The 16,079-nt window shown below is 33.4% G+C and overlaps 1 protein-coding gene across 5 annotated transcripts; it reads left to right on the forward strand.

Annotated features, from left to right (window-relative positions):
* The first annotated feature begins 328 nt into the window (after nt 1–328).
* On the forward strand, nt 329–5,393 carry LOC108370708 (uncharacterized). Of its 5 annotated transcripts, none has more exons than XM_017626104.1 (4): nt 329–520; nt 3,341–3,444; nt 3,558–3,629; nt 3,702–3,927. In XM_017626104.1, the coding sequence occupies exons 2-4, from the start codon at nt 3,375–3,377 to the stop codon at nt 3,764–3,766; spliced, it is 207 nt and encodes a 68-aa protein (XP_017481593.1). In that variant the 5' UTR covers nt 329–520; nt 3,341–3,374; the 3' UTR covers nt 3,767–3,927. The 5 variants fall into 5 exon arrangements, with proteins under 5 accessions (XP_017481593.1, XP_017481599.1, XP_017481587.1 ...); XM_017626110.1 differs by having other exon boundaries at nt 3,358–3,444; XM_017626098.1 differs by lacking the exon at nt 329–520 and adding an exon at nt 704–786.
* Nucleotides 5,394–16,079: the final 10,686 nt, after the last annotated feature.

Below are 16,079 nucleotides of genomic sequence, written 5' to 3' on the forward strand. Positions count from 1 at the left end.
TTAAGCATTTTAAATATATTTTAACTTAATATTTTATTAAAAATACCTTTACAAACTTTTATTTATATGGTATCTGATATAGATAGACCCATATTTTAAAGGAAAACTATTAACAATAAATAAATAAAGATAAGTTTCCAACAGCGTCATTTTGAATTTTGCTGCTATTATTTTGAACGCCACTTTATATATATATATATAATAGTTTTATACTATTATTATTAATTTAATTAAGGAATTTATAAATTTGAATGCACTAAAAAGTACCAATTTAGTACACTGATGCAAAACGGTCACCCTGGAGAAAGAGGAATAAAGTGGAAAGATGAAACATGAAGCGAAACCAATAACACGAAAATCCAAATGTGCTATGAAATTGACGGGAAATGCTGCTGCGCCGAACGTCGATTTTCGTTTGTTTTGCTCAAATTTGAAGTTTTCGGGACGTAATAAGCTGCACATTTATTAATAAAAGCACTTGCTATTAAAAATAAAAGTAATTGAAAGCTAAAGAGTGCGGGTAAATCAATTAAAAAATTGAAGTTGAAGGAAAAGTGACTGTTGTACTAAAAAAGGAGTTTGAACAAAAATCTGTAATTGCATGCAAATTAAAGTTTTTGAAAAATCAAAAACAAATAACATAAATAAAACATAAAAGTGCAATTATGAGCAATAGTGGCAAAAGGCCATTGAGACGTGCGATCTAAAATGAAAAAGTTAAATATCTTGAAAAATTTAGTGAGATTGAAAAAAAAGTGAGAAATGGGGGCTTGGAAGACAGAGCAGGTACGTGTCATAGCGGTGCGCAAAGTCCTTTGCAGATTCTGAATGCGCATGAAGTTCAAAATGTTTGGCGACTTGTCGAGGAAGAGCCCCTTAGCATAAACGAAAAACTAAGGAATTGGTTTTTAAATTATAGACCCAGTAGGGAATGTGTCCGTAGTTTGGTAAATATATTAAGGGAAAAGGGATTAAACGTCCAAGATATGGCGGGCGGCGCACATTTCCAAATTGGTATTTCTAACCAAATAAAAAAATTAGCACATTCAATTGAACATTGCATGAAATTGACCATTGACATTAACGCCGATGGTGTATCTTTGATCAAGAGCTCTAAAGCTCAATTATGGCCTATTTTAATCAGGATTAACAATAATATCAAAAATTGTCAAATATTTCCCGTGGGTGTTTTTCTCGGCTACAGTAAGCCCGTTAGCTGTGATGAGTTTCTGAATCCCTTTGTATCTGAACTGGGTTCAATGCTGGAATCAGGATTTCCATGTAAAAAAACCTCCATTGAAATTGCCGTAAGAGCTATAGTTTGCGATGCTCCGGCGCGAGCATTCATAAGTGACACCCCCGGCCATACTTCAAGTCACGAGTGCTCAAAGTGTACATAGGTAGGTAGAAAAATAGACAGAGTGCTTACTTATAGCTCAGAATCAGGTTCACTTATCTCGGATAATGATTTCTTACAAAGAAAATATTCGAACCATCATCACCCAATATTTTTAACCCGGAAATCTCCATTCGAACAAATTAATGTTCTAATGATCAAACAAATCCCTCTCGATTGCATGCTCCTCATTGACTTGGGAGGTACTAGGAAATTTTTAGTTCGCCTAGTTAACAAAAAGATAAACTTCAAAGTGAATTCGCATTACCTGAAAAATATTTCCCATCGGCTATTGACATTACGAGGTAATATTCCTAAGGAGTTTACACGCAAGCCCAGAAGTTTGGATGGCATTAATTATTGGAAGGCTACAGAGTTTCGACTGTTTGCTTTGTACACAGGCGTCACCGTGTTAAAAAACAATGTGCACGAGGATGTGTATTATTGTTTTTTATTGCTTCATTGCGCATACAGACTAAAGTGTAGTCCAAAGCAAGTCCTTTAAAATCTAGACAATGAACAGTCAATGCTCAACTTATTTGTGAAAAATTTTCCCATATTTTTTGGTGAAAACAGCTTACCGTACAATGTTCATAATTTGTTGCATTTAAAGCAAACGATAGAGTATATCGGATATCCTACGGAAAATTCGGCCTATGCATTTGAGAACTATCTGCAAACTCTCAAAAAAAGTGTTAAGAAGCCAATGCAAATTCTAAAATAAATTTTTAACAAAGTGGAGCAAGATAATTTAGATGTAGCATACCCAGCAGATGGATTTCATGTTATAGGTCGGTTTCCGTCCTACGTAGGGTTCGAACGATACTATCGATATTGAGTAAGCATCGATACTGAGGGTATAAAAATGAGTACTTTAATACTCGATACCTTATTTGGTGATTTTACTCGATACTTTGCAAAGTACTCCTAGTATCGAAAACTTTTTAAAAAACACACTTTTTGAATTTTTTCTTCCATTGGCAACCCGATTTTCTTTGTTTAATGGATTCTATCATTAAGTTAAAGTTTAATGGCCTTATTCATAAAAAATAAAGTAGGTTTAAAGAGCTTAATAAAATGACATTTTCATACATTTTTCAGTTTATAAACCTTTTTTGTTTTTTATGAATAAGGCCATAAAACTTTACGCAAAGTTCACGAAAACGCAGAATTTTTAGAAACCTTTTGGGTATGCAGTTTTGTAACCTATTCAACTTTACGTGTAGCCTCTTACCGTTCAATTTTTTCTTTTAATTCAAACTTGCACATTATTATACTAAAATTGAATAGGCTACAAAAATGCATACCCAAAAAGTTTACAAAAAATCTTAATAAAATTTGAAATTCGTGAAAGTATATATATATATATGTATGTACATTTAACGTAAAAATTATATCTTACGTCAAAGTAAGTTCTGAAATGAAATAAAGATCAATAATTTAAAATTTGTATTGTTTTAATTTCAGGAAATAACTAGATATACGATTGAAGAATAAAATAATTTTAGTATCCCAAAAAACGTATTTTAATGAGTTCGATACTGAGTAGTATCGATACTTTTTCCCTGATACTTTTAGAGAATCGATACCATGAGCTCGATGCCAGATACTCAGTATCGATTCCAAAGTCTGAAATTTCGAACCCTAGTCTACGTTTTGCATGGCTGCATTTTAAGCCACAAGAAACATTATAACATATTTATGTTATGTTAAAGATTACATCCCTGTGTACATTGTTTCAGTTATCGAAGGGTGTGGCATTCTTGGGTGTAGATTTTTGAAACTTAGTAGCTTTTACGTTGCCACTAATTGCAAATTAAACACATGCTTATAAATAATCACTTACCTTAATAACTTTTTTATGACTTAACTAATTAACAACATGATTTAAAAAAATAAATAAAAATAATAAATACAAACATACATACATACTTATGAATGAAGTATATCCATCTGGTCAGAGTACATATAATTTTACATGTACAAATCCAAGATGAGCGATCCATCCAAAAAGAAAAGTATATATAAAAGTAATACCGATTTTCAAGGTAAGTAGATGTAGAATGGTTTGAACAAATCCAGTATTTTTTATTGTATCTTATTAAGTGACCATCACTGTATCGTGTTTTAAAAATAGTTTAAACTATTTTTATCTCCACAGGCGTGCCATTTGATTGTGGGATTTTGGAACCCAAAATTGATAACCTCCAAATAGAAGTTAAAGTATTGCAAGGTATGATTATGTTTATAATTGTTTTTCATAATTTGCATAGATCAGTAAATTTAAAATATATGTTTGCGTCTCTTCAACTAAAATATGTTTTGGAGGTTCTGGCGCAACAAACGGTTTTATTAAAAAACATGACCTGATGAATAATAACCATCAAACAATTGCTGATAAATTCTCGATAACTAGCGAGGAGCAGCTTTTAAAAATTAACGACGAAATTACTTCGGAAAATAAGCTTGCCTATGTACATACGTATTCGTTATAATTTTAATAACAATTAAATGGAGTTGTATTATGCAATTGACCGCAAACGTGCCGTGAGTCACAGCCAAATTATACAGTGATTTTTTTACAGTATCCACAATGAAGAAGCTCAAAAGGTGTCGTATACTGTCGTACTGTTGTAGATCGTAATTTTGTAGTTACCAACATACACAGTTGTGAAACTTTACGATCTACGACAGTATTCAAAACCTTGTGAGCTCCATAAATATTTCTCATTAAATTAGTTTTATGGTTTAAAAAAAAGCTGTTATCAGAACTTTTTAATATTTTTCGGGTTTGCGGCTTTATAATTCATTCAGACCTGTTAAATAATGATTAATAATCATAATGAATATTAATGAAAGCGCTTTTTTGGGTAACCGTTTAATGATTAAATACCATTATTTGCACATTTTTAATAATTAATAATTAATTACTTTCAAAAAAGAAAATTAATTAATTAATTAACTAATTTTAATTACATGATTATTTTATTATTTTTAATTATTTTCAATTATATTTGAATTTTTTTAAAATTCTATATTTTTATAAAAAAAAAAATCAGGAGACTAGTTTAATAATACATACATATACTGAATATCGAAAAAATACCACTGTTCAATTTCGACTGCCTCACTGTGCGTATTATTCTTTTTTCTCGAGTTTGGGATTATATGAGATATAATTGTTAATGACATTTGACCAAAGATATAAATGTGTACAATATTTTCCAATCCAACAGGTTGTAGCTATGAAAAGCCTCCTTAAAAATGGTGGTGTAGTAAAAAACCTGCAAAATATTTTGAGCACAGCCATTACTGCAGACTACAACTTATATGGAATACATGGCAAGAAGAGCCTTAAAGACGTCTCACATTTTTATGCTGCTCTGAAGGGTTAGTAATCAATAAGCACTATTTTGTATAATTCATAACGACTCTTTATTCCGTGTAGCATCTTTTGTGGCCCCAGCAGGGAAAAGTGTGGAAGATCAGCTGCGTCGCGCCATTCAAAATCAAAAAAAAAAAAATACTTCAAGTCCTTAGCAACAGCGAAGAGCGATTAGTGTTTCTAATATTTTTATACAATTTTATTGGGTTTTTTTTGATAGTGCATTTTGAATTTCCGGCACATAATTTAATATCCAAGTTAATTTAAAATTTCGATTATAAAAATGTTGTTATCAGCGGTTCGCGTTTGAAAGGAAATCAAAAATATGTAAAATATGTAATGTAATATTTTAAAATCTGAAAGGTACTTCAAGTGCTTAGCATTAGCGATGACCGATTAGTGTTTGTAATACTTTTTTACAACTTTATTAACTGATTTTTTCTAGTGCATTTTGAATTCCCGGCACATAATTTAATATCCAAGTTAATTTAATATTTCGGTTATAAAAATATTGTTATCCGCAGATCATGATATATACAGTGAGTTTCAGTAAAATTCGAACAGTAAATTTCATTCCATATATTTTTTTTTGTAATTTAATAAATTTTTTATAGAAACATTGTCCACACTACAACAAAATCCACATTACTCAAAGTTTCAAACTCTGTAACAAATAGTGATTTCGTTTCTACCAAAAAATTTCGCCTTTTGATTGCCCCTTTCTCTTTTCGTGTTCGATTCTAAATTAAAGGCAAAGGGTGAGAAAATGTGGCGTTCATTTCTTAAAATGTCACACTCTTGTAAGGCAAAAAAGCACATTCTCTGCCCTGTGAATCTTTGTCAGGGGAGAAGGTTGCTGGGACAGGAAAGGAAGGCAAAAACATGCCCTTTTCCAGGGTTGAGTGTAAAAACAAACACATTTTGCATCGAGAAAGGGCAACATTTGTTGGAAGAAACGAAATCACCAAAAGTTACAATAACGCATGCATTCCATATTAAATAAAAGGAGCAACATCGTCTGCAAAACGAAATTATAAAAATTAACGAGAATTTGTAGCAACTTAAAACTTGCACGTTCATTAAACTAAAACTGCATACCCCAATTTCAATGAATATTTGACGAATTTTTGTAAATTTATCACGAAGTTTGAAATTTTGAGTTAAATGGATTTTATTGTAGTAGGTACTATATTTTTATAAAAACTCAATGAAATTTAAAAAATTTACTGTACGATTTTCACTGACACCCACTGTAATCATTTTCCGTTCATTTTCTAATTGTTCTGATTTGAATACAATAGCTTTTGCTGCCCCTGTAAATGAATATATTGTAGAAATTTCGACTTTTTATTAATTTTATTTAATAAACACAAGGAAAAGGCAATTCATTTTTTGACCTGGTACAATAAATGCTGCCACTGGTACCAGGATGATAGTTCTTTTACTGGTTATATGTTACTACTACCAATACTAGGGAAAAGTTACTAAGCGGGAGTCAATGATCATCCCTAGCACACTAGTTTCGGTAATGGTACCAGGATGGTGGTACTTTTACTGGTTACAAGTTACCACTACTAATACTAGGGTAAAGTTACTAAGCAGGAGTCAATTATAATCCCCAGCACACTAGTTTGTATACTAGTACCAGGTTACGCAGCGAGATACAAAACGTGGTTCGGTTGAAGAGTACATGTTACTACTACTAGTACTAGGGCAAAGTTACGCAGCGGGAGTCAATTATCACCTCCAAGGCAACTCCATGTTAAATGCGGCAGTAGAAAGCATGGCTGATAGATTTGCGAGGTACCGGTATTCGAATCCCGAAAACTGGTTAATTCACTAGTTCTATACTAGTATTTCCGCTGCAGGGCATGTACACAACACATACACAAAAACGGCACTCACGTACACAATGCATTGATAAAAACGGTACTAGACTGTCTCGTTTTGATTTCGGAATGCTTACACATTGAGAAATTAGCTTACTGCCAATATAGAAGTATTACATATGTGATTTAGACGAGATAATATTCATTTAAATAAATATTTAACATAAAGGCGATTAATTTGAAGCAAGCTAAAAGAAACAAGGCAGAGTGTCTGTTTGTATATGAATTCATTTGTCAGTGCTACCAAACTGTGCGGCGAAATTCTCAGTGGAACAAAACAAACAGAATGGATAGTAAATTGAACAAGATCTCTATCAGGATCATATCGTTGTTGTTGAATTTGCGTGCAAAATTTTTATGCGGAAACTGATTATTGCCCAAGAAAACACAGCTACAGTTGCGACAGAGTTGCACTGGCTTCAGTTTATCAAATTTATTCAGTGAAAAAGCTGGAAAAATTTATCAGAAATGTGTAAACGAGTTTCCATACAAATTTTGATTTAATATATTTATTTATAAGGCATCTTTGATACTTTTCTTTCTAAATTGTAAGATTTGATAATTTTTGAAAACTATGAATAATTTTACTAGTTTAAAGGCAAAGTACCAGGTTGACCGAGCTTTGCCCAGAGTGCATATACTTTTTAAAGTTTTCAAGATTTGGATAGCTTTAAAAAAATATTTTGGAAATAAACAAAAAAAATAGGATTTCCATATCTATTAAGTAAATTCTTTACTCTAAAAATTAGGTTCCAACCCTATTCCAAAATACGTTGGAATGAATGGTACATATCTTGAGCGTATGCGTACTATGTATACATAAAAAAATGCTGATTGAGATTAACAAAAAAAATTTGTATTACAAGGAATCGTGGCAACCCTGATGGAAAATATTTTCTGGCCAAAGTTCTCAACAATACCTTTCATTTTATATCCATATTGTGATGTTTTAGATAAATTGTGTAGAATCTAAAATAAGTGGCAACCTCATACTATTATAGTAATATTTTACCTTTTTTTCTAAACAAAAAATTAAATAAATATGCAATTGNATTATAGTAATATTTTACCTTTTTTTTCTAAACAAAAAATTAAATAAATATGCGATTCAAAATAGGTGGCAGCTTTAATTAAAAATATTTTTGAATTAGGGATATTTAAAATACCTTCTATTTGATACCCATATTATGATGTTTTAATTAATTTGTAACTAATTTGGAATAGGTGGCAACCTTATACGAGTCTTCTCGGAGATATTGCCTATTCAGATAACTTTAAAATCCAAAACATAATCTGTGTACTAAATTTCATCAAAATCGTTGGAGCCGTTTCCGAGAACCCTATGGATATTTATATATACAAGAATTGCTCGTTTAATGTAATAAGATATATTTTTTCTTGTTATTTAAAGACTCAAAATTTATATATAGATATTTATAAATTTGATTTGGTAACTTTTATAAGGGAAACACAACCCGGAATTTCTTTGCACANTTAATTAAAAATATTTTTGAATTAGGGATATTTAAAATACCTTCTATTTGATACCCATATTATGATGTTTTAATTAATTTGTAACTAATTTGGAATAGGTGGCAACCTTATACGAGTCTTCTCGGAGATATTGCCTATTCAGATAACTTTAAAATCCAAAACATAATCTGTGTACTAAATTTCATCAAAATCGTTGGAGCCGTTTCCGAGAACCCTATGGATATTTATATATACAAGAATTGATCGTTTAATGTAATAAGATATATTTTTTCAAAATTTATATATAGATATTTATAAATTTGATTTGGTAACTTTTATAAGGGAAACACAACCCGGAATTTCTTTGCACATACCGCTGTTATAGAGCCCCTAAACCACACAAAAACATTGCCCAATATCGGGCTTGCGTCGGTCGTTTACGTGGTGTATAGGGTTGATTGTAAATTGCACATCAGTGGTAAATAAATTGCACAGTTATTACGCTAAAATAAAAATTAGTTTGATATTATGCTCTTGCTTGTACAATAATTTGTGCTGCGTATGGCGACAACTGCGAAAATTTTAGTCTACTTTTGATTTTGGTTGAAACTATCAAAATATACAACGCACGTTCATATTTCTTGCACATATTTACTTGAGCAACATTTCTCCAAAATAAGGTTTGCGCAATTTTATTCTGTAGTAATTTCCACAATATTGAATTGTACAAGTCTCGGGTCGCGCAATGCTTTTATGTGGTTTAAGGGCCCTATAAGCTTGTTTTTCGTTATTTGTTTTTTTAATTAAGAGTTTAACAAATAGCAGTTTTGTTTGCTTTTGATACTTTTTGATACTTTTTCTTGGCAACTCATACTTTTTTCAAGCTCGCGGCAACACTGTTACGCAATTATAGGTTTATACGCTTAATAATGCATTTATAACGTGTGATGAATACCCTTACTTAAAGCAGTTGGTTAAGATTATTTTTTGCTCCAACCACCAGCGCACAGTACGTAATTTCGCAGATTTAGGGGAAGGAAAATAAAAGCGCCCATAATTTTGACCCTAGAAAATATTTTTTTTAGTTATGTACTTCTAATCTATATATATAAAAATGGTGTGAAAAATCATCAATTGAGAACGGTTGGGCCGATTTGGCTAATTTTTTTTATAAGAAAGAAAAAAACGGAAAACCCCTCCGGTGGACCGGGGACCGATCTATTCGAAAAAATCGTAGTTATGGTCCGATTTGCTTAAAATTTGGTACGTAGTTAGCTTTTTGCCTAGATTAGCACATATGATGCTTTTTTCCGGGAAGTGGGCCAGGGACCGATCTATTCGAAAAAATCTTATTTATGGTCCGATTTGCTTAAAATTTGGTACGTGGTTAGCTTTTTGCCTAGGTTAGCACATAGGATGCTTTTTTTCCGGGAAGTGGACCAGGGACCGATCTATTCGAAAAAACGTATTTATCATCCGATTTCTTTAAAACTTGGTGTGTAGGTAGGTTTTGCCCAGATTAGCATATAGGATATTTTTTTCCCCGGGAAGTGGACCACGGACCGATCTATTCGAAAAAATCGTAGTTATGGTCCGATTTGCTAAAATTTGGTACGTGGTTAGCTTTTTGCCTAGGTTGCACATAGGATGCTTTTTTCCGGGAAGTGGACGAGGGACCGATCTATTCGAAAAAATCATATTTATCGTCGGATTTGCTTAAAACTTGGTGCGTAGGTGGGTTTTTGCCAGATTAGCATATAGGATATTTTTTTCCGGAAGTGGACCAGGGACCGATCTATTCGAAAAAAACGTATTTATCGTCCGATTTGCTTAAAATTTGGTACGTAGGTAGCTTTTTGCCTATGTTAGCATATAGGATCCTTTTTTTCGGAAGTGGACCAGGGACTGATTTGGTACGTAGGTAGCTTTTTGCCTATGTTAGCATATAGGATCCTTTTTTTCGGGAAGTGGACCAGGGACTGATCTATTCTAAAAAATCGTATTTATGGTCCGATTTGCATAAAATTTGGTACCTAGGTAGCCTCTCCGGAAAACCGGAAAATTGGAAAAATTGAAAATTGATTTTTTTTTGCATGGATTTTTGTGTGCAATTCCTTCGGTATGGCATTCGAATGGAAAAAATAGAAAATTCTAGGTGGAAAACTCAGAAAAATCCGGAAGAACGCAAAAAATTTGAATTTTTTTTCGACGAAAGCTTGGAAAATTTCGGATAATTGTGAAATTCATTGGGAGCTTGATTAATTGTGAACAATTTTCCCCTATGTTTCATAACTGATTCGAATGGGTGCTGCTTTTTTGGAAACGTGTTTAGAAGAAGGAGTGCACAAAGTTTTAATTTTCCGATAGTTGGCGCAGGGGTCGAGCTATGCTTAAAAAAATGCAATTGGTTCGTTGGTAACCTTTTTCCTAGATTAGCATATAGGATTCATTTTTTCCGTTAAGTGGGTCAGAGACCGAACTATTCGAAACAGTCTTATTAATGGTCCGATTTGCTTGCAATTTAGCACGTAGGTAGCTATTGGCTGGGTTAACATATATGATATTTTTTCTGATAGGTGGACCAGAACCGATCAATTCCAAAAAATCTTCAATCGAATCGAGTCATTGTTTTACAGTTTGAAAGGTGTTTGAAGGCGCCGCAAACATGCGGGTATTGGCTATTTAACAATACTTATTACACAGGCCAACAAAAATGGAAAAAATTTGATGCAGCAAATGTTAACGCTATTTTTGACAGATTTTTTTGTGCTGATTACGAATCCGTAAGCAAAAAGTCACCAACAGCACCATATTTTAGAAAAAAACGAGTTCAAATTGTCAAAAAATCGAGTTTTTTGCAATATTTGAGAAGCTCTAGCATAGAAACAAAGGGTGGTAGAACCTTCCACTTAGGCTTTGATTAAAGCAAGTTCCCGCACCTTTGCTTGATGGTCACTTAGGGCTGGTTTCTCCAACTCAGCTTAACTTAGTTTAGCCACTTTTGGACTTAAGTCAAAAGTTATCCTACGTTTTACACAGCTTATTCTTGACTGAGTCGAGAAAATTGGCTTAACTAAGTTGAGTTGGAGTAACCAGCCCTTATAGTCATTTAATGAACATGAATAACTAATTTCGGGAAGTTTGAGTTCCTACCGCAATTAAGCAAAAGGTGATAGAACCTTCCACCTAGGCTTAAATTAAAGCTAGAACTACAGTGCCCTAGTGGTCACCTATACTCATTTACTTTTTATCGTCAAAAATGATGTAAAAATCAGTGTTAGCTGTTAAATAAATGTCTATAGGTAACCTTAGGGTCAAGGTGCAGGAATGGTATTTTCAGGGATTGAAGTCAGAAGTCCAAGCCCTGATTTAAGCCTAACTGGAAGGTTCTATGACCTTTTGTTTCATTGCTAGAGCTTCTCAAATATTGCAAAAAAACGCGATTTTTTTACACTTTCACCACATTTTTATCAAAATCTGGAGCTGATGGAAACATTATACTTACGTATTCTTAATCAGAAAAAAAGCATATTAAAACCAGCTTCAACATTTGCCGCATCCAAATCAGTGTTGCCCTGTGTTACCTAAACTAATTATATAAAGAGAAGCTTCTTCTTTTTATAAGAGGTGATCTCGCGAACGGCCGTACNTGGAAGGTTCTATGACCTTTTGTTTCATTGCTAGAGCTTCTCAAATATTGCAAAAAAACGCGATTTTTTTACACTTTCACCACATTTTTATCAAAATCTGGAGCTGATGGAAACATTATACTTACGTATTCTTAATCAGAAAAAAAGCATATTAAAACCAGCTTCAACATTTGCCGCATCCAAATCAGTGTTGCCCTGTGTTACCTAAACTAATTATATAAAGAGAAGCTCCTTCTTTTTATAAGAGGTGATCTCGCGAACGGCCGTACCGATTTTTTTTAAATTTTGGACACCTACTGCAGACTTTGGATATATTAAAGGAGCGTGGCATCACCCATGCATATCGAATTTTTCATACCGTATATCTCTGAAAGTATTTGTGGTAATGTCCTGGAAATTTTTATAGATATTTTGGGGCTACTGGAAAAGGGAAGTGGTGCTTTCCAAACATATTGAAACTTTTACCTATCTGTAAATATATACACCCAGAATACAGTGTTTTCTTTTTCTTTTTCGTAATAAATTTTTTTGTACCAAACTGTGAGTATGCAGTTTTGTAGTTCACTCAATTTCAGTATCATAAAGTGCACGTTTTTAATGGCTATAAGATACCGTTGATTTTTAAGAATTTTTTCGCTGATGATGTTGCGCATTTTCTCCGTATAACGAATACGTGAGAATTTTTTTGCATGGGAAAAACTGCCGAAGAATGTCAGTATGTAAAAGACTTATTCTGGTCGCTTAACTCCTCCTAAACGACCGAAACGATTTTAATGATAACACAGGTCAACAACGTTTTGTTCTAGGAAACTGTAGGGTCATTTTCGAAGTAATTTTTTGCGTAGAATCCGAATCCGGGGTTTAAATTGCTCTATCACGTCAGGATTTTGAGATATCCTAACCTAAAAGTGCAAAAACGCTGTTTTTGCCCATTTTTGAGGTTATGTAGCTACGCAGATTTTGCTCTTCATAAAAAAGTAAACGTGGTATTTTAAAGGATAAGTCTTCCTCTTTTAAATGCCGTTGAGTTTGCTTAAATATCTTTATTTTTCACTGAGATATCGCATTTTGAAGTTTCCATGTTTGTGAATTTTTCGATATTCGAAAATCCATTGAGATAACATGAGACGTGATACGGTCGATTACATTCACAAACATGGAGACTTCAAAATGCGATATCTCAGTGAAAAATTAAGATATTTGAGCAAACTCAACGGCATTTAAAAGAGGAAGACTTATACTTTAAAATACCACGTCTACTTTTTTATGAAGAGCAAAATCTTCGTAGCTACATAACCTCAAAAATGGGCAAAAACAGCGTTTTTTGCACTTTTAGGTTAGGATATCTCAAAGTCCTGACGTGATAGAGCAATTTAAACCCCGGATTCGGATTCTACGCAAAAAATTACTTCGGAAATGACACTACACTTTTATAGAACATTCCGAACCCATTTTTTTGCAGACCTGTGAAATTTTTAGTGGCGCTGGAACCGAGTTATTGCTAAAAATCGTCGATTCCCGGTATAACGCTTTCGTCGGGTTATTTAAGACGGCAATGGGGATATGCCTTCTGTCGACCACAAAACCAAACATGAACTTGAGTTGCTGGCGAAAACGTTGGACCAAATATTTCAATAAAAAAATTAATTTTGGGCGGGACGAAGTTCGCCGGGTCTGCTAGTAGACTATATAATTACGGTTCCAAAGGATGTTTATACGTGATTCCATAAGTACAATGTTTTATATGGGCATTTCCAGGGTACGGTCTTTATAGTCAAAAATTAAAAGTGATATATCTATGTTAGCTAGGATCGAATCTGGTTTATTTTTTCAGTGTATATTGGCTGCATATGCAGGAATATTTTTGCAAAGAAATTTACCCGTTAGGTGGCGGCGGGTTCGAAATATTTTGAAAGCCCGATTGCGCAAAATTTGATACATGTATTAGATACATAGTAATATATTTAAAAAAAAAGTCCCGCTAGATGGCGCTTTAGTCGAAATATTGACTGATATAATTTGATTTCTAATATCTTCGCACCTTTTTTCAACAGTTTCCCACTTTTGCAATAAATATAGCGTTTCAAAACGGCTATGCAAAAATTAAATAAGAAACAAAATTCAAATGGTTACTTGTGTTTCTCCTTCTTACTCCACGTCTACATCTGCTATAGGCACTCGTATACGAACTGTCAGTTTTCTCGCGTACGAGATCTTATCGCAGAGAAATGTTTGAACGTGGGCATTTCATCGCATACCATTTCAGTGCGAATACATTGTTAATATTTTATGAATGCTGCGAAAATTTTATTTTTTTCTTGGGTGTGCTTTAATAGCACTTCTCCGAATTACACCACTTCTTTCTTACTCGGAATGGAAAAAAATATGAAAAAATAGTTTTTAAACTTAAACCCAGATATGCGACATCTCGTGTTTTGTATCGTATATCTTCTGCGATAAATGTTCTTACGATGTTTCGTCGAGCGCCCATAGCAGGTATAGACGTGCACCTTTCTTTAAGCCTATTGCAGAAAGTTTGGCATCGTTGTTTTACTCGCCTAATTACGACATCAGTAATCTGCGGTTTGATGACACCTGCAATCTTCGCTCCCACCACGAACCCGACGTGAGAAAAATCCCAATGACTAAATTTCTATCTTCAAAAATACACAAAAAATGCAATTTCTTTACAAAGCGTTGACTTTAAATCGACTTTTTTTTTAATTGTGCAATTTTGTGCAGATTCGTACAATTGGCCCTTGATATAGAGATGATCGGTTAAAGTATAAAAAAATGACGTTTAAAATTGCAAAATGATGTTTTTACTTAAGTTTACAATGTGTAAAACAAAAAGTATACCCAAGACTGTAATCTCGTTAGGAAATGACACAACTACGTATTTACATATATCGCACATATATCGTATCTGAATTTTCTTTACCGACTTCGATTTTCGATTTTCCTTCCCCTAAATCGCCCAAATTACGCAATGTGCAACGATCACAGAACAAACTCCCTTGGCGAAAACGCAAACAAATTATTGCATTTATGTTGCAACGTCAGGGCTGCCTCTATGGCTGACTTGTTGGGGGTGCGTACTATCACTCCGTAGGACCTGGGTTTGATCCCCGGTCCATACAAATTCTAGATTAGAAAAAAATATTTCTAACAGCGATCGCCCTTCGACAGGCAATGGCAAACCTCCGATTGCATTTGTAACATGAAAAAGCTTCTCATAAAATCCAGGTCCCTCCATTTGTGTTACAGCAGCAAGACGCACACCACAAATTAGAGGATTTCTAGGCTCGGCCAAAGACTTAGCACTTAGTAAAAGCGCCAAAATATAATTTTTATATTATTAAAGTTCATATAAACAAGGGTAGCCAACTCGTGGGGAACTTTGCGGGGAAAATTACCGTTGATTTTTTAGAATTTTCTTTGCATTTGCTTACATATACCGAATGTGTATAATTTATTCTTATATGGAATAAAATAACGCAACAACATAGGAAAAAATCCTAAAACGGAAATTTTTAGCCATTTGAAACTTGCACTTTGTTATTCTAGAATTTAATGGGCTAAAAAACTGCATACTCAAAATATTTATAGAAACTCCAATTAAACAGCTCGAAATTTTTACAAAAGTTTGTTGAATTTTTCTAAAATATTGCACAAAGTTTGAACGCGCATTGGGTATAGGGATCGGCAAACACAAGGCAGACGAACGCAACAAGAGAATGACAACAGCACTGGCTCATCATCTGACTGCAAACGAACACACAGCTGACTTCGCCAACACCAGAATATTGAACGTAAAAAGAGGAGAAAGAAGGATAATTACATTGGAAAGCCTTCGTATACAACAAAGCTTAGACAGCGCGATGAATTTTAAAGACGATGTGGACAAAGCAAACAACGCATACACAGCTGTGATAAAACGAAAACATTCGAATTATGTTAGTAAAGATAGGCAACATAATTAAGTACTTAGCTATAGAACTGTGATGTGTTGTGCTAATGACTGTTGAGTTTTTAATTTAAATGTAAGTTAAAAAATTGTGTATAAGCCTTTTTGCTATACATATGTTTGTTAATATTGTGATTGTAATTCATGTTTATTGTTTTTATTTATTGTTTAATAAAACAGACTCCCTGAGTAAGACGCAAAGCGTCGAAACGCGTAGGAGGGAAGGAACAAAATTTACTTTCGTTTCTCTTTTTCATCGGCCGAAGTAGCTCCATAACCCAGCAAACAATTAAATAAGGAATTTGGCCCAAAATTATAA

Source organism: Rhagoletis zephyria, unplaced genomic scaffold (genome assembly GCF_001687245.7).
Source record: "Rhagoletis zephyria isolate East Lansing unplaced genomic scaffold, Rhagoletis_zephyria_1.1 Rzeph_scaffold_00063, whole genome shotgun sequence".
NCBI classification, from domain to species: Eukaryota; Metazoa; Arthropoda; class Insecta; order Diptera; family Tephritidae; genus Rhagoletis; species Rhagoletis zephyria.

What these genes read in the sequence shown, in the direction of transcription:
- LOC108370708 (XM_017626091.1), top strand. Translation starts at nt 3,766, where the DNA reads ATGAATAATAACCATCAAACAATTGCTGATAAATTCTCGATAACTAGC. An exon ending in CGGAAAATAAGCTTGCCTAT is followed by an intron (nt 3,871 to 4,632) that starts GTACATACGTAT and finishes CCAATCCAACAG; the next exon opens with GTTGTAGCTATGAAAAGCCT. An exon ending in TTTTTATGCTGCTCTGAAGG is followed by an intron (nt 4,787 to 4,844) that starts GTTAGTAATCAA and finishes TATTCCGTGTAG; the next exon opens with CATCTTTTGTGGCCCCAGCA.